Source organism: Neltuma alba, unplaced genomic scaffold (genome assembly GCF_004799145.2).
Source record: "Neltuma alba isolate B1F8T4 unplaced genomic scaffold, ASM479914v2 tig00010608_pilon, whole genome shotgun sequence".
Lineage (NCBI taxonomy): Eukaryota > Viridiplantae > Streptophyta > Magnoliopsida > Fabales > Fabaceae > Neltuma > Neltuma alba.
This window is the reverse complement of record NW_021635466.1, coordinates 2,030-18,989: the sequence shown is the minus strand read 5'-3', so window position 1 is coordinate 18,989 and position 16,960 is coordinate 2,030. Positions and strand designations below refer to the sequence as shown.

Sequence of the window (16,960 nt, the reverse complement as noted above, 5' to 3'; positions counted from 1 at the left end):
GTAAGACTTTCTTATGGGTTTGCCTTTAGGTCCGCCTCTAACTCTTATTGCTCTTATGTACTCCATTATGACTCTTAGGTAGAATTCTGTATTCTTCTTATCGGTCATGTAATGGACGTAGCTAGCGAGCACACCATTGATGCCTTTTATGTTTGTCAATTTAGCTGCATCACTTTCAGCTATTCTCATAGCTAAAGCAGGGGTACAGGGTTGATCCACCTCTTCGCCTTCCTCTACTTCGGTTTTATTGGGAAGATCTAGCGAATCATTACAGACCAAATGAGGTTTGGTATGAAGGGGTTCAGTGGGAAATAAAGATTCTGACTCAGGTCCAGAATTCATTAACTCCTCCGGGATTTCTTGAGGAACCTCTTCAGGGTCCTCTTCAGGATCCTCATCCTCTGGCTCATATTCTGGAATTGCATTATCCATGTATGAGTATTCCAATGAATCATCTTGGATATTTTCAGTGCTACTAGAAGCCTCTTGCTTCATTTTCACCTAGAACAAAATAATTTAAATTATTCTGAATATTCTGGAATTTATTTCCGCATGAAAATACCAGAAAATACACTGAAAATACTCACAAATAGATCCTTAATTGTCTCCAAAATTATCAAATTATATACCAAAATAAAGATCCTGATTTTAGGGATTTTTAGAGACAAACTACACCTCAAACGGACCCTCCACGCGCCTACACGCGCCCCTAGAAGGAAAAATTAGCGGAAAACTGGGAAAAATATTTTCCCACTCGCCCTGTCGGCGCGTGTACTTCACGCGCCACCATGCAGCCTGCCTCCGGCGACACGCGCCGTACCTGTGGCTTCTACGCGCCACCACCTGTCAGGTGGTGGTCCCCACGTGCCAAGGTGGGGTGCCACGTGGCAGAACGCGCCACGTGGCGCTACTTGGTCAAAAAAATTTTTTTTTTAAATTCTCAGTTTTTTTTTAAAAGTATTTTGGGCCGGTTGGGTTTGGGTCCATTTCGGCCCAACCGGTTCTCTTCAAATTTTTTTTTTTTAAAATTTTTTTGGTCTGGGCTGGATCCTGCCTCTAGCCCAGTACACCCTTTCCTTTTTTTTTTTTTGTCTAGGCTGGATCCTACGTCCAGCCCAGTAAATACCCTTTTTTTTTTTTAACAGGAGGGGCCAAAACGACGCTGTTTTGGCCCCTGGAGGTCTCCTTCAACCTCCAGCCGGGTCGTCTTGACCCGGCTTCTGCAACCGGGTCGGGTCCGACGGACCCGTCGGACCCGGTTTCTTCTCTCCTCCGTATCTTCGCCGTCCGGTGTCCGTTTTTAGTGTACTTTATATCATTTTCTTCGTTTTTTCGAGCTCTACGCAATGGGATAAATTTTGAATCCAAAAAACTTCATTTCGAGACACCCAAAAAACGAAAACGTACGGCCAAAAATAAATACTGTATAAAACGATTTTCACAGAGGCAGAGAAGCAACCCAATATGTCTAAACATAAATATAAGACACAAAAACTATCATACTGAAGGTAAAATAGAGGATTTGCATAATTTATTGAAGCAAATCACAAGTTACTCAGACCGAACAATCAGAAAAAAATACTGATATGAAAACGCAGGCCACAGAGTCTACAGGAAATATCACATGCTCTGATACCAATGAAGGTTTTCGGGCATACCTGGAGTATGCAATAAAGTCAGGTTGCCACGCGGAGATCCGATCACGGGGACGGAGTCGGATTTAAGAGACACAGCAAATACACTGGAGGGGAGTTTGGAGAGACGGACAGAGCCTTGTGGAGGAGGAAAAAACGAATAAAATGCCTTCTACCCAAAACTGATCCCTTTTGATCAGTTTTGTAACTCCTCGTTTATTCAAATAAAAAACTGTCTCAAAACCGTCTCCTCTGCACAACCGTTCCCGCCTTTTGGCAAAATATAACAAAGGGCGAAAATTACAGTTAAGGACCCATGAGTTTTGCTATTTGCACTGGAGTCCCAAATGACATTGGGCTCGGGTCCAATCCACCAAGGGTGGACTGGCCCATTTTCCTACAGAATATAATGGAAGACTCATGGAATTCCTTCCGGACTTTTCCTTTCCATCATCTATGTTGTTAATAACCAATGAGAACAAATGTGATTAACTATAATTTAATAAAAAATGACAACAAATCAGCAAATCAATGACAAATAATCTGATTAAGTGGCACCCTAAACATGAACTATTTATTGCAGACTTCTTGCTATAAAGCCCAGTTTAATCTATTGTTTTCTCAATTAAAAAAAAAAAACTATCTTCTCAATTTAATGTCCTGCTATTGCTAACTTCACATTACAAACACCCCAAACATGAGCAATTTAGCATCATGTAGTGAAATTGATGCTTCTCTTCCATAATTAATATAAGTAATTTCACAGCAGAAAGCATTACATGCAAGGAAATCAAAATCTCCTAGAACCAAATTAAACACGATGCCTAAGATTAATAGGGAAGGTGGGCTTGAGATAAGGAAAAATTCAAAATTTATTCATCAAGTTATACGAATTGATATAATATATCAATAAAAAAAACTCCAACCATCTGTCTTCATTACATCACAAAATTTAAAGTATCTAGCTGCCTTTGGGTCAGCTATAACCAAATGAGATGCTACAAGTAACCAATACAAAAATGAAAATGTCAATGTTTTTGGCAACAAATTCCCAAGCTTGATTATCGATCACCTCTTACTTTCTAAAGGAGATAAAAATTAATTCAGTTAGAGAGAATTAACATCAGAATTAGCAGCATGATAAATGCAAATAATAGCATATTTTCAGCTCTCATGGTCTCAGTTTTAATTGTTGCAGCACAAGAACTTGCCCAAAATAAATAAGATTCTCCAGAGTTAATAAAGCACACATCAAATGTCAAGGTCTTAAAAAGAGAATTTTTCTTTGAACGGACCACATCACAAAAAACGACACTGGAGAAACAAGAGGGCGAGAATTAAGAAAAGCACCACTTGAATCAATTCATTCCCCAAAGAGGCACAAGTTGGCTCCAATAAGCTCTCAAAACTGGTGAATGATAGACCCAGTCTTTCTAATCAAAGCGCAAGTCTTAGAGGCCATACGTAGACTATGGAAGATAGAATGGAGAAGCTGGCCGGGGACGATAAGGTAACTGGCGGAGGGTGATGAGCAGCACTTTGGTGTGGGAGTGTGAAGGTCAAAGATGGGATTAGGTGGAAACTTGCTGGAGTTGAGAGAAAGGAGAAATGGGAATGGAGGTTGAAGAACAATGAAGAAGATATTGAAAACAAGCACCCCTCCCCGTTGCCCATCATTGTTGTCTTCTTCTTTGGCAAGCACCCCCTCTAACCTTTACCTTCTTCTCCAACGAGCAGTTGCGGGGATAGAGTTGGTAAGATTGTCGTCGGGGAGAGAGAGAGAGTGTGTGAGAAGGATGATGAAAAGGGGTGTTAGATTAAGGGCCTGTTTGGTTTGAGGGGAGGGGAGGGAGGGGTAGGGTAGGGTAGGGGAGGGGAGGGGAGGGAGGGGTGGGGGAGGGGAGGTTTCATCCTCTCCTTGTTTGGTTTGATTAAAAAGGAGGGGAGGGGAGGGCATTTAATGATCCCTTGTTTGGTTCAAGGAGGGGAGGAGAGGGATAGTAATAATCAATTTACCATTTTACCCTTACATATTAGTTTATGTTTTTTATTGATATATTATATAAATTAATTTACATCTTAATTTATATTATATAATTTAATAAAAATTCAGTCTTATCATGTTAATATGTGTATTAAAAAATTGGTATAGTAATTTTTTATTCTAATTAATATAATAATATATTTAAAATAATCAAATTAACAAATTTTATATGCTATAAGAAAAATGAAATTTTATTTTCTTTAGGCTATCTTTTTTTCCAGCTTTAAAATATATTTAATAAATAATATATTTATAAAAAACAATTAATTTTATAATATTATAATTTTTTATTTAAATATTTTTTATTTTTAAATAATTTTTATAATATATTTTTAATTATAATAATGTATATATTTTTTATTTTTTTTACTTAGGATAATATATTTTTATTTGAAATAAATATTATAATAATATATTTTATGGGTAGAAGTGGAATATTAAAAAAGCTATAAGGGTATAATGGTCCAAAATTTTGGCTCCCCTCCAAAAACCCCCAATTTGGAGGGGAGCCAAAATGGGGGGAGGGAGGGGAGGGGAGGGGACATTTTAGCTCCCATTCCCTCCAAAATTTTTAACCAAATGAGGGGAGGGGCTCATTTTCCCTCCCCTCCCCTTCCCTCCCCTCCAACCAAACACACCCTAAAGATAAAGGAGGGACAGTGTTGTAATTTAACAATATTTCTAAATCCCAATATAGTACCTGAATACTGATATAGTATTTATGAAGTCTGGAGTGCTGATTTGGGATTTTTATATTTTGAAGGTATTTATGTGGAATTCTTCCTTCTTCTTTTTTTGTTTTTTTTGGGCGGGGGGGAAGGTGAATTTAACCATCATGCCTTCATCCTTTCGTTGTCCTTGAAATTTGCAAACCCCTCGGGAACTTTCCAAAACACGTATTATACTCTGAAAGAAAGCACAGGGACTGAACCAGAAGCTTCCTCTTTATTCTTTGACAACTCTGTTTCAAAGAACATGAAAAATTTTCTCCAATCTTTGTCCAGTCCATCCATTAACAATCTGCATATGCAGATCCTTGAGTTTAATAGCTAGCACGGACTGGTCGTGTCATTTTCCTCCGAATAACTCTTTCTCTGAGTCTTGTATTTGGTGGCTGCACGAGCAATACAATTTCTTCACTTGTTGTCGGATTCTTTTGTCGTCTTATTTGACTAATTATTGTAGCTGTTGTATTTTCCTCCTCTTATTTTATTTTTCTTTTCTTTCTGCTGAAATTCATCCCTTTCTGTTCCTTAAACTACCCCATGATTTTCCCAAACTAGACAAACTTGTGTGCTTGTTCTTTTCTAATGGCGTATTCTTCTCAGTGTTCTGGGATAAAATATGATGTCTTTATCAGCTTCAGAGGCACAGACACTCGCCATGGTTTTCTTAGTCATTTGAGGAAGGAATTGCGGCAGAAGCAAATTGATGCCTATGTGGACGACAGACTTGAAAGTGGAGATCCAATATCACCGGCACTTTTAAACGCCATCAAAGAATCACTCATGTCATTGATCATATTTTCGAAGGATTATGCTTCTTCAAGGTGGTGCTTAGAAGAGCTGGTGCAGATTATTGAGTGTATGGAGAAGCAAAAACAGATTGTAATTCCCGTTTTCTATAACACAGATCCCTCAGATGTGAGGCATCAAAAAGGATCTTATGGAGATGCTTTTGTCAAACATGACAAAAATTACAAGGAAAAGGTGCCAATTTGGAAATCAGCTTTGAATAAAGCGGCTAACTTGTCTGGGTTTCATTCATCAAGTTACGAGTAAGTTCCTTTCCCTCAAGAGTTCTTGTTTCAATAAGCAGTGATGTCTCTGAATTTCATAATCTTGCTCTTTTCCTGTGGTTACAGGGACGAGGCTGAGCTTATAGAAAAAATTGCCAAGCGTTTGTCGACAAGGTTGAATATTATGTTCCAAAGTGACTTAACAGGCCTCGTTGGAATTGATGAAAGGATTGCAGATTTAGAATCACTAATGAACCAAGGCTCAAAAGATGTTCGAGTCATTGGAATTTGGGGTATGGGCGGTATGGGTAAGACAACTATCGCAACTGCAGTATTTAATCGATTCTGTTCTGAATATGAAGGATATTATTTTTTGGCAAATGTGAGAGAAGAATCAGAGAATCATGGGATTATCTATTTGAAGAATAAAATTCTTTCTATACTGCTCAAGGAAAATGATTTGCATATTGGTACACCAAATGGAATACCACCTTATGTTAAGAGAAGGCTTCTTCGAAAAAGAGTTCTTGTTGTTCTTGATGATATTAGTGATTCTGATCAACTGGAAAATTTAGTGGGAGCACTTGATTGCTTTGGATCGGGTAGCAGAATCATTATAACAACAAGGGATAGGCAAGTTCTAGCTAAAGGAGTTGATGAAATATACGAAGTTAAGCCTTTGATATTTGATGATGCTGCTCAACTTTTTATGTCAAATGCCTTTGGGAATAATTATCTTGACATGGAGTGGATTGAATTATCAAGGAAGGTGATCAGTTATGCTAAAGGCGTTCCATTGGCTTTGAAGGTTTTGGGTTCCTTTCTTTATGGCAAAAGCAAGGAAGAATGGGAGAGCCAACTTGAGAAGCTCAACAAAATGCCACATGCAAAGATTCAGGATGTGATGAGATTGAGTTATGATAAACTTGATAGGGAAGAGAAGAATATTTTCTTGTATATTGCTTGTTTCTTCAAAGGATATAAATCACGGCAAGTAATACTTTTTCTAAATGCTTGTGGTTTTTCAACAATTATTGGGTTAAAAGTCCTTGAAGACAAAGCTCTTATCACTGAAATCAAAGGATCCAACGCAGGAGCATCAAAAATCTTTATGCATGATTTGATAGAGGAAATGGGTTGGGAGATTGTTCGTGAAGAATCAATTCATGATCCTGGAAAACACAGTCGGTTATGGGATGCTAATGATATGTGTCGAGTATTGGAACATAATCTGGTAAAATTTTAACTTGATAATTGTATTCTCCCAAATTATCTTCTTGCTTTCCCCTTATATGCTTACTTTTGCTTTCCAGGGGACTAAAGCCATTCAAAGCATAACTTCGAATGTGACAAAAATTGAAGAGCTCTGCTTAACTCCCCAGGTCTTTGCCGAGATGTCTGAGCTAAAACTTCTTAGTTTTCCCCAGAATGATGTCAATGGACAAATCCTATGCCTTCCTTGTGGCCTTGAATCTTTGCCGTATGAACTGCGATTTCTTCATTGCGGTTGCTGTCCTTTAAAATCCTTACCTTCCACATTCCGTCCAGAAAGTCTCGTTGAACTTAACATGACTTGGAATCGTGTGGAAAAACTTTGGGATGGAGTTCTGGTACGTATCAATCTACATCATCATAAATAAACAAACATGGTATAGTTTTTCTTACAGTGTCTCTTGTGAAAAGAAAAGCTCATACAATGTCTGCTTCTTATGAATATTGCAGCGTCTTGTGAATTTGAAGAAGATTGACCTCAGTAACTCCAAGCATCTGTTGGAACTCCCAGATTTTTCTATGGCCAGAAACCTTCAAGAAGTTGTACTCTACAACTGTAAAAGCTTGCGTAAGGTTCATCCTTCTATTTTAACCATCCACAAGCTTGTGAATTTGAACCTATCGTATTGCAAATCACTTACCAGCCTTAGAAGTGATGTACATTTGAGATCCCTGAGTAGTCTTTCTCTTGGTGAATGCTCAAGGCTCAGGGAATTCTCAGTGACATCAGAGAATATGAGGAACTTGAGTTTGGCAGGCACAGCTATCAATGAATTGCCTTCATCCATCAGGCTTCTAAACAAACTTGAAACATTCGACTTACATCGTTGCAAAAAGCTTAAGAATCTTCCAAACAAGTCAGCTAACCTAAGTTCTCTTCGAGAACTTTGGATATATGGTTGCGTGCAGATTGATGCCTCGAATTTACGCTTCCTACTTGATGGCTCAAGATTCTTAGAAACATTGGTACTGCAAGATTGTCATAATTTATTTGAACTTCCAGACACCATCAGATTCTTATCCTCATTGAAACATTTATCCCTAAATGAAACTGATATTAAGAGGTTGCCTGCAAGCATCAAGCATCTTCCACAACTTGAAAAACTTGATTTGAGTAATTGTAGGAAGCTTCAGTCTTTGCCTCATCTTCCACTAACCGTTAAAGAACTATATCTCACTAACTGCACTTCCCTGGAGAGAGTCATGTTTTCTTCAATGGCTTCTGATCATCTGAAGGGAAAAATGAGATATAGCACTAGTTTCCAGAATTGCGTGAACTTGGATGCACATTCACTCAGAGCTATAGAAGTAAATTCTCATGTCAACATTAAGAGATTGGCCATTGAACATTTATCAACTCTAGAAAAAAGTAAGATCCTAGGTGGTCCAGTTGATGTCATTTATCCAGGAAGCAATGTTCCGGAGTGGTTCACTAACAGGACAAGGCAGTCATCAGTAACTATTGACTTATCTTCTGCTCCACCTTCCATGTTCGTGGGTTTCATTTTTTGTGTGGTTGTCTGTAAGTTTCCATCAGATGACAAGAACCTTGTCGGATGTGACTGCTACATGGAAATTAATGGTAAAAGAGACAAGAATATGGGTGCTTGGACTAGCATATCTGCTTGTGAATTTATGTCTGATCATGTATGTCTGTGGTATGATGAACGATGTTGTCTGAAAACTAATGAAAGCAAGGAGGAAGATGAAAGTAATCGCAAGAAAATATCATTTGAGTTCTTTGCACAAACTGGGGATATTTGGAAGAAGAGCAAGGATATTGTGATAAAAGAGTGTGGAGTCTGCCCCATATATGCCTCAGAATATGATAAATTCATTGAGCAAATGGAGTTGGAGTTGAAATCAGAGCTTAAAGCAATTGCAATAGGAGTTAGTGGAAGCTTTGATGAAAAGAAAATTGAGGAGACAGTCCCTTTTGTTAAAAAATCCAATCGATTTATCTTTCCTCCCCTTGCAAATGGAACTTGGAAGAAAGCAACACAAGGCTTAAAAGATCTCATCAAATTGTGACTACTTGAAAGGCATCAGACTCTAGACTCTTCTGAAGTTCTCTTTCTGTGAAGTTTTAAAGTGTATGACATGAGGTAATTTTCTTTTTGTTCTATTTAGATAGTGACAACCCATTCTTTGTGTAATACATAATACTTCGTAGATGTAAAGGGGACAAACTTCAGATGATGTATTCAGAAGACTCCCCGTTTTCACTTTGTCTCTCTTTTACCTTGACTTTGGATTCATTATGAACAACTTGGCTGTTATTCTTAAGCATTGAATAACACTCTTTAAAGTTCAGAATGGTAACAGAAACTTAGGATTGGAATTTCATTAATGACAGAGATCAAAAAGTTTGAGAATATATAAGGTTGCAGTGCATATGCATGGGGATCCTCTGAAGTTGAGGATCCCCTGCTTTCATTTCATTTTTTTAGCTTTTATTTAATAAGATGAAATTGAAACACAATAACATCAACTGAGGATGAAGTGATGACAAAGTAGACTTGTGCAAAATGAAAAAAAAAAAAAAAAAACTGCACACTGGTCCTCAATATGGGATCCTCTGCTATAAATGAAGGTGTGATATTTGCGCTTTGGGGAAACTGCTGCTGCGTGATTTGCGTTGTGAATGGAGTGACCAAACTACGAATAAAGGTAAAGTTTTCTCTGTTTGAGAAGGTTACAAACTTCAATGTCTCAGGTAGTGGGATATCCGATAACTTGTCTGCATCGCAACCTAGAAAACCCAATATCCCAAATTACATTCTCAAACTGGCTTGTTCTGTAAAAACATAAAAAAAAAAAAAAAAAAAGAAGAAGAAGAAGAAGAAAACAGGGTGTTAGTTAAATCAAAGTATCAAACACCCTTTGTGCCAAGAAAATTAGTTAAATCAAAGTATCAAACACCCTTTTGTGCCAAGAAAATCCTTTTTGACGGGGCAATAAAACAGCAGTCTCAGACCAAAATGAAATTGAACCGTGAAAACTGTATATAATAGTTTGAAGAGACGGAAAAATAATTAAGAAGTAGGTCGAGCTGACATGGATTTATATATCAGAGGCGTATATGGACGCAATTGTAATTACAGTATAATCACCTGTTTTAAAGATAAGCATGTTTTCATCATTTTTATGTTTCTGAATCGTTACTTCTTATTGTTTTTTAATCTTATACTACCTCCGGTCCTTAATATAAGACCCTGTTTGATTTTTATTTTGGTCCTAAATATAAGACCCCAATCCACTTTGTCTATTATACTTACTCAATTTTTTCCAAGATAAACCTTCTAATAATTATAGTTCTAGTTAATACACTTGATTAGCAAGGATATTTTGGGAAAGACAACACCTATTTAGGACAAATAACTAACTCAACTTACTTTCTTAATCTTCTCAAATTAGTCAACTGGCTCTTATAATTAGAACCGGAGGTAGTACAATCACATCTAAATATCTAAATTTATTACAGTACTTTAATGCATCTTTTTGTCTGTTACAACAAAAAGAAATTCAATAATATTATCTTTAACAGAGGCGGAGTAGTTGAATTTGTGACCAGTGTTTAACCTTTTAATTTGTTCCATTTTCTTAATTCCCGCCTAACTTCAGGTACGCTAATTGATTCCTTGTAGTCTAGTAGAATTAATCTTGGTGTTCCATTGTCGCTATTAAATTCCGTTCTTTATCAATATCTAATTCTTGCATCTTATATCAGAATTTTATTCATGTGGATCATATGCAGCATCCTAATTTTTTCTCTCTCAATCTGCTTAGTTGAATCCAATTCTTCAAGATCCAACAGAATGAAGTTGCGGCTGTAATAATATAATCGTCACTCTCTCATCATCTTAGCCTTAAACAATAAAGAAAGGTTAAAATAACCCATGCAATTTGGACTCCTCAAGAATAGAATTAAATCTCAATCAAAGAGGAGTCTTCAGTTAATTGTATGTACGCCAGTACAACGGAAAGAGTAACGTATCAAGGGCAGATCATTCAAAACTGAAAATCATTTATTCAAATTCAACGAAGTAAGCTGTGATATTTGCGCTTTCGAGACGGCGTTTGCATTGTATCAGAGCTAGGATGTGGATGCAATGGCAATCGAATTTGTTGAATGTAATTTTGATATTCAAGTAGTGCTGATGTGGGACATACCCCACACTCTTTGATCTCTCCTCTTATTAATGCAGCAACTGTGAATTGAATTTGAAGCAATGGGATATAAGTGTCGCTGTGAGCATCCCTTTTCTTCTCTTCAATTTTTCTTTGTAGTTCTCCACAAGAACATGCGTCGTACCAAATGACAACATGATCTGACAATAGAGGATCATAGATAAACCCACCTTCATACGTGCAAGCATATTGACCATCAATAAAGCATTTGGCGTCAACTGCTGCCATCGGTGGTGACTTCAAAATGACGACGCAGAAAATGAAACAGCCATCCCAAGGTTGTGGAATAGAACGGAGATCCACAGTTATGACAGATGACCGTATAGACCTATACATGAACCAATCTGGAACTCTTTCTCCTGGATATTCCACATAAGCCCCGCAACAAGTGGCTTTACTTATCTCGTGTACCACTTTTGCCTCGCAAGCTTTGATTGATTGTTGATCCAACTTCATGCAACTAGTGAAAGCAAAGCACAGTTTTGTTTGATCTTCTTTTTGTTCTCCATCTTCTCTCATTAAAGGTAACTGTAGGGACACAAGGGATAGGCAGTCCCTGGCAGATAGGTCTAAGATAGAGGGAGGTAGTTCTGGTAGGGACCGAAGCCTTTCGCATCTATTTACGTTAAGTTCTTTCAGGCTCGAAAGGTGTTTGATGCTTGAAGGCAATGTCTCTATATTACTCCTTGACAAACTTAACGTACGCAATGACGATAACAAGCTGATGTTATCAGGAACTTCAAATGATTCACTACAATCATTTAGATATAGAACTTCCAAAGCACGCATCTCATCAAATATGGAAAGTAGATTTGATGCTACCTTATTACATCCGTTAGCATCAAGACGTCCGAGGTTGCGCAAGTCAACCAATTTGTAGGGAAGACTTTTCACACTTTTGCATTCGTCTAGAAACAATGAACCAATTTTGCTGAGACGTCCACTTGATGAGCACAACTCGTCATTGATGGCCGTTCCCGAAAGTATCAATTCAAACCCACTGTTTTCTGAGGTCACTGAAAATTTGTTCAATCTTGAGCATTCTGTTAGGTCCAGATACTCTAGTGATTGGAGATGGGTATTGCTTGTAAGGTTGGTAAGGGCTTCACAACCTCTTAGTCTTAAATAACAAAGACTATTGAGGGATAAAATAGATGGATGAACACCCTGCAATTTTGAACAATCATTGAGATTCACTTCTGCAAGATGTATTGCCTTGGAAAAATTTGGGAGCTCAATCAAGTCTTTTGATCCATGGAGGTTAATTCCACGTAAATTCACGAGATTCTGTAAAAATATAGATTACATGGTGAGATTGGCAGCCAAATTAAAGCAAAAATGAATTATTCTCTCTGATCAGTGTGACATAAGAACTCGTTAAGTATTTTACTAGGAAAATTAGTTGACGTCAAAAAAATTACACTAAATCAATCATCTTTATAAATAAAGGTCATGGAGTTTAGTGTGATAGGGAAAGACAATTGCCATTTTTTAAAATGGGTTGTCAATGTTTCATTAAATTTTCTAAGAGATTTTGTATTAAGGACTTATGGGTAGAAACTTATAAATAAGGCTAAAAAGAGGCTCCAACAAAATAAAGATTTTCCAAATAGTGTACTAATAATATTTTCTACGAATAAAATATAAAATTTACCTGCACTCCATCCCAAAGTTTTGTCAAATTGCTATGAGGCATTATAATTTGAACAAGATTTTCAATCTCGAATTTTGCTGGCAAGGCCTTTAAAGGGTATCCCACCCAATGCAAGAGTCTGAGATTTTTTGGTAAAAACTCTATACCACAGGGAAAGTTTAACTTGTTCCTGAACTGATAATCCAAATTTCTATCAAAACAAGAAACTTTAGATTGGGCATTGAACGGAAAGCGTTTTTATTGAAGCACATCTCTTCAACTTCGGAAAGGTTCAGAATTATGCCTTCGGTAGCTGCACTTCCCTAACCAAAAAAAATAAAAATAATAATAATAATAATAATAATAATAATAATAATAATAAAATAATAGTAATAAAATTATTATATAAATCAGATAGGAATTTGAAATTCAACAATTTTTTTTAAAATGCAAAAATTTCACTCTTACCATGTTTTTCTTCACTATGTCAGAATTTTTCTTGGAAATCCATAATATATTGCACCTTTTAGGATCATTTAACGATTCTTCACGAATAATTTGTTGACCCATTTCTTTTATCAAATGGTGCATACATATTTTTCTTTCATGAATTTCTCCTGATATTCTTCTTTCATGAATTTCTAAAAGAGCTTTATCTTCAAGTCTCATCAATCCAATCTCAGTTGAATAACCACATGCATCTAACAAATTTTTTATATCTTCAGCATCACAATAATTGAGGAGACATGAGATATGCAAGAAAATACTTTTCTCTTCAGAATCAAGTTCTTCAAGACTCAATTTGAGGATATCATTAATTTTTGGACAAGGTAATTTTGTAAGCTTTTCCAATTGGCTCTGCCATGCTTCTTGATTTTTGCCATACAAAAAGGAACCTAAAACTTTTAAGGCCAATGGATTTCCACCTCCATAGTGAGTAATTTTTTCTACCAGCTCTCGTATCTTTGGATCACCATCATAGTGTTTTTTGAAGGCATTTAAGGAGAAAAGTTGAAAAGCCTCATCAGAATTCAAAGCCTCAAGCTGATATATATCATCTACTTCCTTACCAAAAACTTGCTTATCTCTGGTTGTTATCAATATTTTACTACCTGGTCCAAACCAATCATGTTTTCCTGCTAATTTTTCTAATTGTTCAAGATCATCAACATCATCAAGAACAACGAAACTTTTTTTGCGGCTAAGTCTCCTCATGGCATAAGAAGATATTGCACCATCAACCATGTCAATGTGAGATTCTTTATCCCCTAATAACTTCAAAATGAGCTTTTCCCTCAGAGCATCTATTCCACATTTCTTTGATTCTTCCCTTACATTAGCCAAAAAGTAAGACCCTTCATATCCAAAACGCAATTTGCTAAACAATGCTTTTGCAAGAGTCGTTTTGCCCATACCACCCATAGCCCAAATGCCAATAAATCGCACATCATCATTTGAATCTTTTTCTAACAATGATTCTACATCTGCCATTCTTTTCTGAATTCCGATCAAATCTTTTAGATAATCTTCACTTTGATAATTACAGCCTAACTTGTGTATAACACATTTCACTATTTCTTTAATTAGCTCCGCTTCATCCCTGCACACCATTACAAAATCAAAATTCAAAACGCACCAAACTTAATACCGCATTGATTGTCTATTCAAATTTTTGAACTATTCCTAATGAAAGGCAACTTTGAAGAGTTGGCAAAAAAAATTCTATAATAATTTTTTTGAGAAATATTACTAACATTAGATGGCTTAAACTAGATATATAAAGTTTCATCTTCATTTCATGACCATTAATGATTCGTTACGACAATAGTAAGACAGGGATTCAGATAAAAATATCGCAACAGTAAAGTTGATGGGCCTGGTAGACTAACCAACTTCCATCAGATGCCTCAAAAATTAATTTAATTCAGCCCCATGTATGGAAGAACATGATAAGAGAAAGATCAAAAGCACATTAATTGTTACCTATCGAAGCTACAATGCCAACCAGATAAATTGGCAGCATGAGTGAGAGCCTTCCTCCACATGTGTAGATGTTGGTTGTTGATGCTTTTAAGCTCATGTTCTTCAAATGCTTTCTGGTAACTCCCAGACTGCTTCCTCACATGTGAAGGATCTACTCTATAGAACACTGGCATAACAAGCTGGTGACCTTGATTTTTGGAGCAGTCTAATATTTTTGAAAGCTCCTTCAAGGTCCACGTGGAAGATGCATAGTTTTTTGAGAAGATCACAAGGAAGAGAGTTGAATCTTCGATGGCTTTCTCAAGAGATGGCCATACCTCATCTCCTTTCTCAAGTCTGTAGTCGATGTATGTATCTACATGGTTTCTACGAAGTGCTTCATGAAGGTGGCTAGTGAAATTGAAGCGGGTGTCCTCACCTCTAAAGCTAATAAAAACATCATATTTCTTTGGAGATTGAGAAGATGGAGTAGAGGAAGAAGACGAAGCCATATCAGATTGCTTTGCTTTGATACGCAAAAGAGAATTGGGACTGCTTTCAATTCAGATCTAAGTATTGAATGATTTGTAATAGGAAACAGAGCGGCCTAAGGGGAAGATAAGATTTTAGTGGAGGAGATTGGGTCAACCAAGTCAAAATGAATAATAATAATTATAAATTATAAATAAAAGTAAAGTTAACTTTTAAAGATTGAGTATGTGTTTGGATTAACAGCAGAGAAGTAACTTTTTTTTTTTAAATAAAAGTTAGATAGTGTAATATGATTTATATTTAGATTAGTTTTTTTTTAAATCTGACTTTTGAAAACTTGTTTAGATAATTATTCGAAAAGTAAATTTAGATGAACATGACTGAAAAGGATATAAATCTTATTCGATAATACATATACTCCTCTGGTCCTTAATGAAATATCAATTTACCTAATTTGAAAAGATTAAAAAACTAAATAAATTATTTAATTATAATATACATGACAGGATCTTTCTAAAATATTTTTGTGTAACTGTATCAGTTTAAAAGTTCAGCAAATTAGTTTGAGAAAAAATTATAAATGTGAAACATAAAATGAAAAACATCTCTCATTGAGGATCAAAATCCACTTTCAAATTAGGCCTTATATTTAAAACTGGATAAGTATATTATATGTATATATTGTGATGTTTAAGAGAAATATTAAAATTTAAATTATAAAAAATAAACATTTTAAAAGAGCATTAAGTATGGTCACAGTACACATCAATCCAAATCATGGACAAAAGCTGGAAATTTCAGCTTACAATTTAAGCTGCTTTTATTCCAAAAGTTAAATAGGCAAAAAAAGAAGAAGAAGAAAAGCTTATTCAAACATGTCAAAATCCTCCAACGTACGTTTTCCCCTTTTGAATGTGTGATTAGCCACCAAATCGCTGTTCCAAACGAAGCCTCTCAAATTTGAAAGAAAGGCGGTCCTACCAATTTGGAATTTTCATGTGCTATTAGTGTGCGGAAAGACAGCACTAAATGAAAAACATATAATAGTCCATAGGGAAAGTAAGTCAATGGCGTGTGAAATTGAAGCGGGTGTCCCCACCGCTAGAGCTAATGAAAACATCGCATTTCTTTAGCAATTAACTTTTACAAAAGTTAAATAAATTAGATTAAAATTAGATAGTGTAATATAATTTATATTTAAATTAGTTTTTAAAAAAATCATTTTGATAAAAATTTGTTTAAATGAAGATTTAAAATAAAGAAAAAAGAAGTGAAAATGAAGAAGTTAAAAATTAAAAGCGAGAAGCAATTACATCTTACAACAAAAGTATGAGATTGATTAAGTCCATCAAAGTTAATTAATGCAGAGAAATCGGGCGATGCTAGAGTTTGATCTACTGAAAAATTTCTTCTCCTCTCTCTATTTCTCACCTACATCTCCAAACAAAAACATGAAGCTCTCACTAGTAAAAATAGCTTTAATCAGTGTCTTTGTGAAGTGTGTTTGGGAACTACGATATTAATTGACAGGGCCGGCCACGTGTAAATAACCCTAATTTCTACCAGAGACTGATTGATTTAAGCTGGATAAGCTTCCAGAATTACATTGCCCCAAATTACCTAAAAACCCTTGGTATTATTATACACGTATGTTAACGTGAACATCGCTGCACATCAAAACTTCGTTTGCGATATTAATGGGTGTTGTTGGCCATTGTCATTGCGAAGTTCTGTTGCATATTCAAACGATATGTGAAACTGATAATATTTTGGAAATGATTTGAAAGGTTTACAAGTTTTTTCTTTTATATTATCAATAATAATAGAAATAAGTTAAAAGTTGCCAGCCACATTTTATTCCTGATTCTTGAAGCTGCTAATTTATCTGGATTTCATTCATCAAAGTGTGGGTAATTTCTTCTCTTTGCCAAGTTTACCTTCTACATTCAACTCAAGAAATGAGAAGTTCTTAAGGAGAAAACACAAAATCTTCT

At 35.9% G+C, this 16,960-nt stretch overlaps 2 protein-coding genes across 2 annotated transcripts; one reads left to right on the top strand and one right to left on the bottom strand.

The window, feature by feature from the left end:
• The first annotated feature begins 4,923 nt into the window (after positions 1 to 4,923).
• On the top strand, positions 4,924 to 9,001 carry LOC114757525 (disease resistance-like protein DSC1). Its single transcript, XM_028946605.1, has 4 exons — positions 4,924 to 5,455; positions 5,543 to 6,650; positions 6,730 to 7,026; positions 7,139 to 9,001. Exons 1-4 carry the CDS (start codon positions 4,989 to 4,991, stop codon positions 8,717 to 8,719), a joined length of 3,453 nt encoding a protein of 1,150 aa, XP_028802438.1. The 5' UTR covers positions 4,924 to 4,988; the 3' UTR covers positions 8,720 to 9,001.
• A 1,592-nt stretch (positions 9,002 to 10,593) lies between these two features.
• On the bottom strand, positions 10,594 to 15,030 carry LOC114757521 (disease resistance-like protein DSC1). Its single transcript, XM_028946602.1, has 4 exons — positions 14,496 to 15,030; positions 13,280 to 14,112; positions 12,534 to 12,739; positions 10,594 to 12,166 (listed from the first exon to the last, which is right to left on the bottom strand). Exons 1-4 carry the CDS (start codon positions 14,984 to 14,986, stop codon positions 10,727 to 10,729), a joined length of 2,970 nt encoding a protein of 989 aa, XP_028802435.1. The 5' UTR covers positions 14,987 to 15,030; the 3' UTR covers positions 10,594 to 10,726.
• Between the last annotated feature and the right edge of the window lie 1,930 nt (positions 15,031 to 16,960).

Excerpts from the sequence above, each read along its gene's own strand:
- LOC114757525 (XM_028946605.1), top strand. The coding sequence starts at position 4,989 with ATGGCGTATTCTTCTCAGTGTTCTGGGATAAAATATGATGTCTTTATC. Across the intron at positions 6,651-6,729 it reads GAGTATTGGAACATAATCTG|GGGACTAAAGCCATTCAAAG; the intron begins GTAAAATTTTAA and ends TTTGCTTTCCAG. Across the intron at positions 7,027-7,138 it reads AACTTTGGGATGGAGTTCTG|CGTCTTGTGAATTTGAAGAA; the intron begins GTACGTATCAAT and ends TGAATATTGCAG.
- LOC114757521 (XM_028946602.1), bottom strand. The coding sequence starts at position 14,986 with ATGGCTTCGTCTTCTTCCTCTACTCCATCTTCTCAATCTCCAAAGAAA. Across the intron at positions 14,113-14,495 it reads TGGCATTGTAGCTTCGATAG|GGATGAAGCGGAGCTAATTA; the intron begins GTAACAATTAAT and ends AATGGTGTGCAG. Across the intron at positions 12,167-12,533 it reads AACTTTGGGATGGAGTGCAG|AATCTCGTGAATTTACGTGG; the intron begins GTAAATTTTATA and ends ATATTTTTACAG.